The following is a 12,480-nucleotide window of genomic DNA, read 5'->3' on the forward strand; positions in this document are numbered from 1 at the left end:
GCGAGACAGTACAGAGACAGTGAGTGAATACTTTGGCTATAAATTAGGTAGTGAGTACACAGAAAGTGTGCTTCGGATGAAGCACGTGAAGATTATACTATGAAAAAGAATGTATTTAAAAGTTGTTAATTAAATCGCTAAGCAAATAAGCTACTCAGAAACACCACTGTGTTTGAGCAGGAACAGGAAGTGATACTCTACCACAGAGCGAGCGAACACCAAGTCAAATCCAAATAATCAATTTATCACACTATAAACTAACTACTTTGTTGCTGAGTGACTACAACCGTTGTTGAGGTGTGTCTTCTTTTAGGAGGGAAGGAGGATCATCGTGCGCACTGATAGAATCCAGTTTCCAGTACAAGGCTCCCCGACTTCACCTTCTTGACTCTGATCCTAACTCAGCATACGATGAGTACGCAGTTTAAAATTCATAATCCAATCAATCGATCCACAGTGAAGGGCTATGACTTCTCCTCTGTTGTCCCTCTCTCTAAGTCTTTTCAGCGCAGATCTTCAGTCTTCTCGTATCCTACTTACCGGCTCGGGACTAGAAGAAAAAGCCCCTCTCTGCTTTTGCCTCCCATCTTTAACACCTCTACGGACACCATATAATACAGATAGTTTTTCTATACTTGAGGAATTTCTAGGGCAGTGGTTCTTAACCTGGGTTTGATCGAACCCTACGGGTTCGGTGAGTCTGTTTCAGGGTTTCGGTAAAGCCTCCGCCGTGACATGCACGGCTCATCTATGTCTTGAATTTGAAAAAAAAAAAATTGTATTTTATTTTTCGCTAAAGAGGTGCATATGGAACTGGTAGCGTTCGGTACCTCCAACAAGGTTAAGAACCACTGTTCAAGGGTGACTGTAGCTCAGAAGGTAGAGCAGGTCATCTACTTCAGCGGTCCCCAGCCTTTTTTGTGCCACGGACTGTTTTATGTCTGTGTATATTTTCACGAATCGGCCTTCAAGGAGGGGAGGATAAATGCAACAAAATAAAACCAGTACCCAAAAAAAAAAAAACCGGGAAAAGACCCAGGGAAACCCAGTTAACGATAAAAATGATTAGTGGCGACTGCTGATCTACATAATCCACTCTGCATGTCACAAGATACTAACCCCAAGCTGTTCTCCGATGGATCCAATGGAGTGTGAATGTTAGATAGAAGAGGGAGAAATTTTCACTTTGTATTATATTAGGAATGTTTTAAGAGATTTGTGAGAGAGTTGACTGAATATTCTGTAAATGAAGTATTTTTATATCCCATTGAGATTTTAATTTAAGGTTAATTAACATAACGCTTCAAAAGAATTGCAACTGTAAATCCTCAAATATGGCTACAAGGTAACAGTAACCGTTGTTTTTAATTAGATGACTTATTATGTTCTTTACTGACACTGTCAAAATTCCAGCAGCCATGGCAAATGTAATGTGGGCCTAAATATGGTACAACGTGGATATTGTGAATACAGAAAAGTAATAATGAACTTTTTTCATGATCATGGATGAAAAGAAATAATGATTGAAATCTGATCATCAGCCAGCACTGCTGTTATAGCTAGCAGAATTACTAACTTGCTAACAAGTTACTTACTTACTGAGCAGAGTTGATCCAAACAGTGACACTGAAATTAGAAGATAAAAATATAAATACATACCTCACAATTACTGCACTTGTAGAGTTTCTTTCTGGAGTGCATTTGGTGGTGTTTTCTCAGGTAACGTGGAGATTTAAAAGCCTTATCACACAGGTCACATTTATAAAGTCTCTCATCAGCGTGGGTAAACATGTGGAATTGTAAGTGTGCATCTGTTGTAAACAGTTTCCCACACTGATCACAGAAGTAAACACCATTTGCAGTGTGAATGCGTTGGTGTCTATTTCTGTTCCCTAAAAGGCTAAAAGTTTTCCCACAAATGTCACAGCTGTACGCCTTAATTCCAGAGTGGGTAACTTCATGCTTTAGTAAGTTGCCACTGCAATTAAAAGTTTTACCACACTGATCACAGGTGTACGGTTTGACTCCACTGTGGACAAGCTGGTGTCTTTTTAAGTTTCCAGGTTGGGTAAAAGATTTTCCACACAAGTCACAGCTGTGCGGTTTATCTCCACTATGGATGAGTTGGTGTCTTTTTAAGTTTACTGTCTTGGTAAAAGACGTTCCACACAAGTCACACCTGAATGGTCTCATCCCAGTGTGGATGAGTTGTTGAATTTTCAGGTTAGACTTTCCAGTAAAATCTTCTCCACACTCATCACAGCTGTATGTTTTCTCTCCCTTTCTTCTGTGAGGTTTGTCGGCCTCCTGAGAGCGCTGACTTCTCGCTCCATGTTGGTCCTGCAGTGACAGAGATACAAACAGAGGCAGTGAGTGAAATGCAGTCGTGGAACAAACTGAACCTGCCTCCATTTTGGAATCAAAGATGTCAACAAACACATTGTAGGTGTGTTACCACCACCTTCTGGTGATAGTTTCACATTACAATTATGTGCTACAATGAGAGTTGGACTGAAAATGACATTATTAAAGAAATATTGATTACTTGAGAAAATCTTGTACTTCATAACAAATTCTGAGTCCAACTGATGACATTGTTGTTTCAATGTGTTCTGATAAAATGTGATCTTTGTATTTTCTTGTAACTTCTGTGGTTTTTGTTTGTGAATGTAGCTTCTCTATTTATGGAGGAGCCCAGGATGGAAAAGATAAAGCTGCTGTTAACAACCAGCTGTGCACACAGTTTCAATAACAGCGTAACTGAGATATTTTTCTCACCTCCTGTGTTGAAGTCATTGTTTCCTCTGTAGTGGCTGAGCTGAGTCCAAATGGCTGAAACTGTTCCTCTGCTCCTCCACCAGACTCTTCTCCTCCTGTTACTCAGCTGGGACACAAAAGTATAGATATGCATTTTATCCCTTATGTGATAAGGCATGTGATCAAAAGTGGGTCAATTACACTTCTTTAGGGAGAACCCCTACCAGGGTTTAAAAAGCTGGTACTCTCCACCATCCACAACTGGACAATAAAGTTTATTGTGACCCTGATACTGCAGCAGATTGCTCTGATTGCCCATGTATGTCAATAAACAAACATTATGCTTGTAAATAATTAAATGTGCTACTACTGCCTCTACTTCCGCACACTTGGGATTTTTTTTTTCATTCTAATGTGAAGTGTTTGTTGTGTACTAAGAAATGATGGCATAACATCACCTGATTTATGGGTATCATCTAGGCAGAGTGGAATTAAGAATTACACCTACAGGCCACACTGACCTGTGGATGTGAACATAGGTAGCTCTTCTGTGTTGTGCCATCTGCATTGCCAGAGGTTGTTTGGTTTCCTCAATGTATAAATCACGGCATTCCTCCTGACACTTAGACTACATTTAGAAAAAAACATGTCTGAACTGTTTCAATACTGCTGACATGAGGGATCACTAAGAGTTTTCATTTAACCAGCAGCTGTCCTTCTCTACCGCCTGGGGCTTACTTTAGGTGCCTTCTCAGCTTAGGCTTTCCTCAACACTGTGAATGGGTTGGATAATGGCAGGTATTATGTATCCTGAAACAAGATAACATTCTTTAGTAGGGCCAGGACTCTCCAGTCAATTTGCACCTACAGGCCAGTGGGAACTCTTTCAATGATGAGACATCCTGGACCGGGAGGAACGCTAGTTTGAGCAGAGTCAAGGAGGCCATTTACGCGAAAATGGAAAGACCATCTCTGAATCGAGGAGGGGGCCTAAAGGCACATCTTTCATGATCACTAAATTTCCCCTTGTGGGACAACTAAAGGTTTATTCTATTCTATCTTACAATGTTGTGATTCCAGCCATTCCCCAACTCTCTGTGAATGGTACTCATGGCCATTGATCAGTGGTTTTTGGTCAGTGGTCATGAGAATTTGCATATTAATGATCAAGGAACTGACCTCCCAGCCCATTGTTTATTCAGTGGGTGAATTTCAGTCATTGTGCAAAAGTATTGTTTATGCAGTCAGCTGAGACTGAAGAAGTCACTTGGAATTAGTGATGAAACGTTTCTCCCGGTATGCAAAGGTTTTGGCACCCCTGATAATATTCAGGATTGTTCTTCATAATTCATTGTTTTTTTGGATCAGTAATTTCATTTAAATATATCATATAGCAGACAAACAGTAATATTGAGAAGTGGAATGAAGTTTATAGGATTTACAGAAAGTGTGCAATAGTTACTGAATTAGGCAGGTTCATAAATTTAGTCACCTCAACAGAAAAATGACATCAATATTTAGTAGATCCTCCTTTTGCAGAAATAACAGCCTCTAAATGCTTCCCATAGCTTCCAATGAGAGTCTGGATTCTGGTTGAAGGACCATTTGTCTATACAAAACATCTACATTTCAGTTGGACAACTCATAAAACTATGAAGTCATATACAGTGGGATGCAAAAGTTTGGGCAACTTGTTAATAGTCATTATTTTCCTGTATAAATCGTTGGTTGCTACAATTAAAAATGTCAGTTAAATATATCATATAGGAGACACACAGTGATATTTGAGAAGTGAAATTAAGTTTACTGGATTTCCAGAAAGTGTGCAGTAATTGTTTAAACAAAATCCGGCAGGTGCATAAATTTGGGCACTGCAAAAAAGGAAATAAAATCAATATTTAGAAGATCCGCCTTTTGCAGAAATTACAGCCTCTAAACGCTTTCTGTAGGTTCCAATGAGAGTCTGGATTGTGGTTGAAGGTATTTTGGATGATTCCTCTTTACAAAACATCTCTAGTTCATTCAGGTTTGATGGCTTCAGAGCATGGACAGCACTCTTTAACTCACACCACAGATTTTCAATAATATTCAGGTCTGGGCTGAGATGGCCGTTCCTGAACGTTGTACTTGTTCCTCTGCATGAAAGCCTTAGTGGATTTTGAGCAGTGTTTCGGGTCGTTGTCTTGTTGAAAGATCCAGCCCCGGCACAGCTTCAGCTTTGTCACCGATTCCTGGACATTGGTCTCCAGAATCTGCTGATACTGAGTGGACTCCATGTGTCCCTCAACTTTGACAAGATTCCCAGTCCCTGCACTGGCCACACAGCCCCACAGCATGATGGAACCACCATATGTTACTGTAGGCAGCAGGTGTTTTTCTTGGAATGCTGTGTTCTTTTCTCTCCATGCATTACGCCCCTTGTTATGCCCAAATAACTTTTCGTTTCATCAGTCCACAGCACCTTATTCCAGAATGAAGCTGGCTTGTCCAAATGTGCTTTAGCAAACCTCAAGCGGCTCTGTTTGTGCTGTGGGCGGAGAAAAGGCTTCGTCTGCATCACTCTCACATACAGCATCTCCTTGTGTAAAGTGCGGCGAATGGTTGAACGATGCACAGTGACTCCATCTGCTGCAAGATGATATTGTAGGTCTTTGGTGCTGGTCTGTGGGTCGACTCTGACTCTTCTCACCATTCGTCGCTTCTGTCTATCCAAGATTTTTCTTGGTCTGCCACTTCGAGCCTTAACTTGAACTGAGCCTGTGGTCTTCCATTTTCTCCATATGTTCCTAACTGTGAAACAGACAGCTTAAATCTCTGAGACCGCTTTCTGCATCCTTTCCCTAAACCATGATGGTGAACAATCTTTGTCTTCAGGTCATTTGAGACCCTCATGTTGTTACTCTTCAGAGCAAACTAAAAGAGGGAAACTTACAATTGACCCCCTTAAATACTCTTTCTCATTATTGGATTCACCTGTGTATGTAGGTCAGGGGTCACTGAGCTTACCAAGCCAATTTGAGTTACAATAATTAGTTCTAAAGGTATTTTTAGTATGTTATTTGCAATTGTGTTTGTTCTGGGAAAGATATTGCAGACTGAGCAATAATGCATTTCGTGCATTTCTAATGGGTCTTAATGGGGGCCTTTCTTAAAATTATTGGTCCCAGTAACAAAGGCACTTGACTCAGAAATTGAGGGAAAACCAACAACACACCCGGCAGAACATTATGTTATTTACACGGGTGCACATAAGTGGTGCGCATTCGCTGTCAAAATAAAAGACGCACCAGATAAGAAGTTGCAGCGCGCGTTTGCGTACATATAAAAAGCACTGTTTTTGTCCACTAGAGTGGGATTTTCACGGCACATTCTGCACCACATCTCTGTGCGTTCATCATTTGTTTGAAGCCAGCTCACCTCCTGCAAATACTTTTCCGAGAATACGCGCTTCTTTTGTGGTTTGTGCTCCTGACATTTCTTTGGAGGTGGAGGAAAACCAAAGTAATTGCTTAAAGGAGCTTCTTCGACATCTTTAAGAGTTCTAAACAAATGTCTGTCCTCCTCCAGAAAATCTTATGTACGCAAACAGGCGTTGCAACTTCTTATCTTGTGCACGTTTTTTATTTTGACAGCGAATGCGCACCTGCGGACCACTTATGTGCAGCCCTGGTTATTTAGCTCGTCATATTGCAGCCACAGAAATTATTTTGTCCATGAAACCATAAAGCTGCACTTTCTTTTTGCCTCATAGTCTGATTTGTCATAACTTTTCTGTTTTGTGGTAAGCTTTTCTTTGGCTGTCACTTCTTCACCCTGACCTGTCTTATTTGGCTCAGCAGAACTGAAATATATATCCTGCTGCTTTTACACACGCACTCACATACAGGGAGTGCAGAATTATTAGGCAAATTGTATTTTTGAGGAATAATGTTATTATTGAACAACAACCATGTTCTCAATGAACCCAAAAAACTCATTAATATCAAAGCTGAATGTTTTTGGAAGTAGTTTTTAGTTTTAGCTATTTTAGGGGGATATCTGTGTGTGCAGGTGACTATTACTGTGCATAATTATTAGGCAACTTAACAAAAAACAAATATATACCCATTTCAATAATTTATTTTTACCAGTGAAACCAATATAACATCTCCACATTCACAAATATACATTTCTGACATTCAAAAACAAAACAAAAACAAATCAGCGACCAATATAGCCACCTTTCTTTGCAAGGACACTCAAAAGCCTGCCATCCATGGATTCTGTCAGTGTTTTGATCTGTTCACCATTGACTCCATCCTCAACCCGAAAAGGTCTCACAAGCTCATCTTTGATGATACCAGCCCAAACCAGTACTCCACCTCCACCTTGCTGGCGTCTGAGTCGGACTGGAGCTCTCTGCCTTTACCAATCCAGCCACGGGCCCATCCATCTGGCCCATCAAGACTCACTCTCATTTCATCAGTCCATAAAACCTTAGAAAAACCAGTCTTGAGATGTTTCTTGGCCCAGTCTTGACGTTTCAGCTTGTGTGTCTTGTTCAGTGGTGGTCGTCTTTCAGCCTTTCTTACCTTGGCCATGTCTCTGAGTATTGCACACCTTGTGCTTTTGGGCACTCCAGTGATGTTGCAGCTCTGAAATATGGCCAAACTGGTGGCAAGTGGCATCTTGGCAGCTGCACGCTTGACTTTTCTCAGTTCATGGGCAGTTATTTTGCGCCTTGGTTTTTCCACACGCTTCTTGCGACCCTGTTGACTATTTTGAATGAAACGCTTGATTGTTCGATGATCACGCTTCAGAAGCTTTGCAATGTTGAGACTGCTGCATCCCTCTGCAAGATATCTCACTATTTTTGACTTTTCTGAGCCTTTCAAGTCCTTCTTTTGACCCATTTTGCCAAAGGAAAGGAAGTTGCCTAATAATTATGCACACCTGATATAGGGTGTTGATGTCATTAGACCACAACCCTTCTCATTACAGAGATGCACATCACCTAATATGCTTAATTGGTAGTAGGCTTTTGAGCCTATACAGCTTGGAGTTAGACAACATGCATGAAGAGGATGATGTGGACAAAATACTCATTTGCCTAATAATTCTGCACTCCCTGTAAAGCTCAGCGATTCTCTGCGCGATCAACCTCTCACATGTTTAAGCTGCGGGAGATTTCACTCGTCATGTTTGCATAGTAAGCTAACGATTAATAAGACGACGTCAGAGGAATTGGTGCACAAATAATCGTCACTCACCAATCAGTACTGTCGCTCTCTATACACAGTTCGCGCGATTGCAACGTGAAAGCAAAAAACAAGCGCAAATTCAAACGTGATTTCAATATGTCACATATTGGCAGTGGCTCACCGATGCCAAAGACATAATTACCCAGCTACATTTCCGAAAGAATGCAAAAGCATTGACATATATTTTTCCTTTCTATGACAGCCCGACGGGCAGAGATAGATTTTGTTAGCCCGACTGGAAAAATCGCTAGCCCTGCTTCCGTGCTTACCTTTAGATGAGCCCACAAACCGAGAGAAACTCCGCGATGAAGCTGCAACTCTTTCCAAACACAGGAAACAGATCAGGGAGCGGAGACCCACGTGGTTCACGCTGATCTCAGCTACGATCCAGGAGACAAGGGTGGGCAGATCGATGCAGATATCGATCAGGACGTTGGTAGTGGTTTATGATCGATGCTTTAGTTTCTCTTCTCTAAGTTCAGTCCTTTACGTCCGTTTCATGACAAAGCAGCGCTCTCTGCTCGACTCCTCTCCTGCTCACACACTTTGCTCCGCCCTCTTCTTCCTGCTCTGCCGTGGTTTGTTGGTGTCCGGTCACGTGAATCAGCTGCACAGCGCAACATCGTGGGGTGTGTTCCAAAGCGACCCCCTTTCTTCTTTTCCTTGTGTTCTATGAGAAAGTTATCGTTGGAAGTAGAATTGTTAAGGATTAAGGAAAAGAGAAGAGCGGGCTGAGAATTTGAACAGCCTTACTCTCATCTCTCTTTAACAATGTGACACCGGCTGTCCGCCCTGTTGAAACTACAATGTGCTGAAGATTACAAAACAAACATCTTATTTCGCCACAATATGTTCTAACCCTGTTGTTTTATGGTGGTCATATAAATGAGAACCGTCTCTTAAAAATATTCCTTTACAAAGTTTGAATTTTAAAGAGGAAGTAACATTTTGGGTCAGATTTACTAACGTCTGCAGCAGCAAAGACTTCTTTTGATGTTAAAAAACTTCTGGATTTACTGAAGCGGCTCAGTGTTAGTTTGCGACTAAAAGTTTTGGCATATGTTTTTGTAAGAGGTTCACTTTCAGGAGAAAAATAATTAAATAAGTCACACAAATGTAAATTACAAAGTCTGTGGCACACAATTTACTGCAAATTGCACAAAATCCAACATTGAAAAAAAAAACGTATCCTGTCTTATGCCTGTAGGTGTTAGGACAGTTTAACTTTATGATGGGAAATGTTTGTGGAACAACTGTGTAATTTGGCTTAAGTTTTTATTTCAGTTCCAAAACTTTGGCTCTGTCCTGAAATTCTCCAGTCAGTCCCAACGCTGAGTGTTTTGAGGCTAGCCCCATTTATTATTTCTTAATAACACAGTTTTTAATGAAATCAAGCAGAAATGAGTTACACTTCTTTTGTTTTTGCAGTGCACACAGCTAACTCTCTCTGCTGAATATGTAAAAAATAAAAGTTTTACTGTGTTACATGCCTGAATGTTGCTCATGGTATGATGGGAAATAATGTTTTCCATTCTTTAGCACATTGAACAGTCAGTTTTCACAGAGTTCAGGTTTATAGGATGAAACAGTTTGTACTGATGCATCTGTCCTCTGGATAAATCTGTACCTGGGTCCTAATCCTCAGAACACTTTGCACAGTGCTCAGGGATTTCTATCAGAACAGTTGTCTCTTATATCAAAAGCATTTTGGTTCTCCTTCAGCCTCCTCGTATTTATCTCAATTTCCTCGCTGTTGTCGGGGAGAGACTCATATATGAATCATGAGCTTATTCTGTATTGTTGAACCACTAAATTGTGCTGCTCTTTGCACACTTAGAGGTGAAGGGACCAGAGGCAGCAGCAGCAAAAACATCGGACAGCAACAGCAGCCCAAGCCTCATAGTACAGGAAGGAAGGCACACACTGAGGGCTGTGAACCCCAGGAAGGCCGCCGGACCAGATGGGGTAACCGCAAGGGTCCTAAAAGAGTGTGCAGACCAGCTGGCTGGGGTCTTCACTAAGATCTTCAACACTTCACTGTCCCAGTCCTGCGTCCCGCCGTGCCTAAAGTCAGCCACAATTGTCCCACTGCCAAAGCATACTAATATTAGCAGCCTCAACGACTACCGACAAGTTGCTCTAACACCTGTTATAATGAAGTGCTTCGAGAAACTAGTCCGATGTCACAAAATGTCCTGCTTGCCACCCACACTCGACCCGCTCCAGTTTGCATACAGAGCTAACAGATCAACTGAAGATGCCATCGCTACAACGCTCCACACCACCATCTCTCATCTGGAAGTGCAGGGCCTTTACGCCAGGCTGCTCTTTGTTGACTTTAGCTCTGCTTTCAATACGATACTTCCAGACAGACTAATAGTTAAACTGCTGGAAATTGGACTTCCTTCTACCACCTGCCGCTGGATCAGAGACTTCCTCTCAGATCGTGTACAGAGAGTTAGGGTGGGGCCTCATCTTTCCTCAGCCCTCAACCTCAACACCGGCTCTCAACAAGGCTGTGTACTGAGTCCCCTACTGTACACTCTGTACACACATGACTGTGTTACACATTCACAGCACATTTCTGTGCTTTCTTTCAGTGCTCCCCCCCCCCGAGATGTAATATGCTTTGAATTCTAGCCAATCATTTTACCTTTGCGAGCGTAGTAGGCGGGCACAGGTACGTACGTTCTTTTAGAGCAGAGCTACAGATTAAAAATGCCCAAGGCGAAGCGGTCAAAAGTCTGGCTGTACTTCACAGCAAAAGATGCAAACTCAGCAGCAACAAGTGCTTCAAGCTGACACTGTGCAAAGGAGGTAACTCCTCGAATCTGATGAAACACCTGGTGACGTATAGCATTTTGTTAAAAGCCGAGAAATGCGCCGTATTTGATAGCTTGCTGCGAGACCTCACACCGAGCACATCTACTGTGGGTGTGGTGCCTGTTATCGGACCCGGAGTTAGCAACATCCCCAAAAACCCGAAGAGGAGAGTCCTGGCCCCTAGCCCTGCCAGTGTAGCAGAAATGATGAGGATGATGATGCAGCAGCAGCCGTTCTTCTCTGCGTGAGTAGCTTAATGTTGTTCGTGTGTAATTTACGCTGAGTAGGCTAACCACGCTATTACATTAATGCATGTAAGGTGAACTAGCAAACATCATCATAGCTACATGCGGCTGTCTTCTTGTTTGATGGCAGATACTCCCTTCACCCTGGCTAAAAAGGCTGAAATGACCAAAGAAAAAGTGGAAAACAGCTAAACATGAGAGGTTTTGGGACAAAGTTTGTGTTTTTTTTCTCCATTGATTATGCACTACTTCCAGCCGAAAGTGATACTATTTATGCCCCATATCTGCAGAAAAGGTTAACATTGTTATCTTTTCACAACCCCCCCCCCCCCCCCCCCCCCCCAGCTAAACGTGAGAGTTTTTTGGACAAATTGTGTGTTCTCCATTATTTAAGCACCGGCACTGTTTCAAAAGTACCGGTTTGGTACTGGTATCGGATTAAACCAAAACGATACCCATCCCTACTCCCTGTCCAAGATGTGTACATCCTCATCCTTGAAAGAGTGTCCACTGGCCTGTAGGTGTAAATAGACCAGAGGTTGTTTGGTTTCCCCGATGTATAAATCCTGGCAGTCCTCCTGGCACTTAACAGCGTACACTATGTTACTCTGTTTGTGTCGGGGGACCCGATCCTTGGGGTGGACCAATTTTTTGTGCAGCGTGTTTGGGGTTTAAAAGCCACAGAGACCCGGTGTTTAGAAAAAATGTGTCTCAACTGCTCCGATACTCCTGACACATATGGGATCACTACAGGTTTTCGCTTAGGCAGCGGTTGTCCTTCTCTCCTGGATCAGCTGGAGCTTTCTTTAGGTGCTTTTCCAGCTTTGACAAAAGTCCAGCTGGGATAAACACATTTAGTCAGTCAAACCTTAAATACTGATCCGTATGTGTAGGTTTACGGTACACGTCAGCTTTTAGATGTCCCCCATACTGATGGAAGCTGGCGTGCACCGTAAACCTACACATACGGATCAATATTTAAGGTTTGACTCTCATCATCCACTGGAGCACAAACTGGGTGTCATTAGGACGCTACAACACAGAGCGAACACCATCCCCACTGACACAGCGGCCAGCTGCATTTATTGCATTGAAATGCAGCCAAAGCCGCGGAGTCAAGGAGGCCATTTATGTGAAAAGGGAAAGACCATCTCTGAATCGAGGAGGGGGCCTAACGGTACATCTTTCCCCATCTTACAATGCTGTGATTTCAGCCATTCCACAATTCTCTGTGAACGGTACTCATGGCTCGGTACTCTTTGATCAGTGGGTTTTGGTCAGTGGTTGTTGATCAATGGTCATGAGAATTTGCATAATCATGATTAAGGAACTGACCTCCCAGCCCATTTGTTCCTTCAGTGGGCTGGTTTCAGTCATTATGCAAATGTACTGTTTATAAGATTGGGGAAACCTGC

At 42.3% G+C, this 12,480-nt stretch overlaps 1 protein-coding gene across 4 annotated transcripts in view; it reads right to left on the minus strand.

Moving 5' to 3' along the window:
- Positions 1-12,480, minus strand: part of LOC308385583 (uncharacterized protein) — a 119,976-nt gene that overhangs the window by 12,599 nt on the left and 94,897 nt on the right. For 2 of the 4 annotated variants that reach the window (XR_013969566.1, XR_013969567.1), the window contains exons 1-3: positions 8,267-8,556; positions 2,779-2,884; positions 1,660-2,340 (exon numbers count right to left, since the gene is read on the minus strand). Coding sequence is in view for 1 of the 4 variants with exons in the window: in XM_080864604.1 (XP_080720730.1) it covers positions 1,660-2,340; positions 2,779-2,796 (699 nt within the window). In the remaining 3 variants the exon portion in view is untranslated. Of the gene's footprint in view, positions 1-1,659; positions 2,341-2,778; positions 2,885-8,266; positions 8,557-12,480 lie in introns of those variants that run through there. The other 2 variants (XM_080864604.1, XR_013969565.1) reach the window with 2 other exon arrangements.

Source organism: Rhamphochromis sp. 'chilingali' (genome assembly GCF_963969265.1).
Source record: "Rhamphochromis sp. 'chilingali' genome assembly, chromosome: 18".
NCBI classification, from domain to species: Eukaryota; Metazoa; Chordata; class Actinopteri; order Cichliformes; family Cichlidae; genus Rhamphochromis; species Rhamphochromis sp. 'chilingali'.